General features: G+C 64.3%; 1 protein-coding gene across 1 annotated transcript; it reads right to left on the reverse strand.

Moving 5' to 3' along the window:
- On the reverse strand, positions 1-1,288 carry RHTO_07929 (cytoplasm protein; the record flags this gene model as incomplete). The annotated part of the gene is made up of 1 exon (XM_016421584.1): positions 1-1,288. A coding segment is annotated over one exon (1,288 nt), but the record flags the coding sequence as incomplete, so codon positions are not given.

Below are 1,288 nucleotides of genomic sequence, written 5' to 3' on the forward strand. Positions count from 1 at the left end.
CGGTGACAATGGCATGGGTGACGAAAGGTCGAAGGATTGAGGAGCGAGCGAGGGCGGGAAGTTCGAGCGTGGTGTCAAGAGCGGCGAGGGTCGAGAACGAGGCGTCCGCATTCGACAAGGTGCAGAAAACCCAGTCGACGAGGTCGCGAGCCGTGACGGCGTCCTCGACATGCAGGAGAGGGAGGAGGGCGAGGGTGAGATCAAGGCGATCTGGCAAGGCGATACGCGGGAGAAGCGAGACGGCGATGGCGGTCGTGACGAGCGAAGGTGATTGGCGCACGATGGCGCGGACGACGCGAGCGGCGATGTCCTGCGGGATGTCCAGGAGAGGCTTCACGTCGTTCGCCGGCTCCGCCTCGTCCTCCAACGCCTGCGACAGCCGCAACGCAGCAGCCGCCACTCTCGTCGCCGTCTCGTGTCCCTCTCCACCCTCCTCGACCATTCTCAGCGCATCCAACACCATCCTCTCCGCCTCACCTCCGCTCGCAAGCGCCGCCTCAAAGCGCTCGCGCACCCATCGCCTCTCGTCCTCCCCCCTCCTCGACTTATTCACCTTACTCCCCTCGACCCAACTGCCCAGTGCCTCCCAAGCAGCCGCCACGACCCTCTTCGCTCCCTCCCCATCCCGTTCCATCGCCCGCTCATACGCCTCAACACCCACCTCCCTCAATCCCTCAACTTGCGACCAAGTCACATCGTGACCCGTCACATGCGGATCAGTAGCCGCTGTCGTCCACAAGCTGATGAGCTCGAGGTAGCGAGCCGTCCAGCGTGCATCGCGGCCGGATGGGTCGAACGAAGGGTCTGAGATGCACTCGTGGAGGGTCTCGAGGAGCGGGGAAGACTTGGCGCGCAAGTCGGTGGCAAGTCCGTACCGCGCCAGGGTAGACCACAACTCCAGCGTCGCGCAAAAGAGGTCATCGCCCACTTTCTGGTCCGCGGAGAGCTCGAGGTCCCAAGGCGGGAGAGCGACGAAGCGCATCGTTGAGTCGATGAGTGAGCGGGTCGCGAGTTGTTTTGCGCGCGTGCGGGAGGAACGGGCGAGGGAGGTGAGGAAGTTGAGGGCGGCGGGAGAGGGCGTGGTTGAGGATGGAGCGGGAGGCCATGAGACGGCGATGAAGGCGGACGAGACAGCCTCGAGTAGCCTGGGTGTCGAGAAGAGCGAGTCGAGGATGTCGCTTGCGTTCGAGGGCGAGGCCGATGTGCGAGCGAGGTCGACGATGAGAGAGAGGATCGAGAGGATGTCCAATAGAGCCGATGCGGGTAGGGCAGCGAGGTCGAGGTGCTT

The sequence above is a fragment of the Rhodotorula toruloides genome (genome assembly GCF_000320785.1).
Source record: "Rhodotorula toruloides NP11 unplaced genomic scaffold Scaffold84, whole genome shotgun sequence".
Classification (NCBI taxonomy): domain Eukaryota; kingdom Fungi; phylum Basidiomycota; class Microbotryomycetes; order Sporidiobolales; family Sporidiobolaceae; genus Rhodotorula; species Rhodotorula toruloides.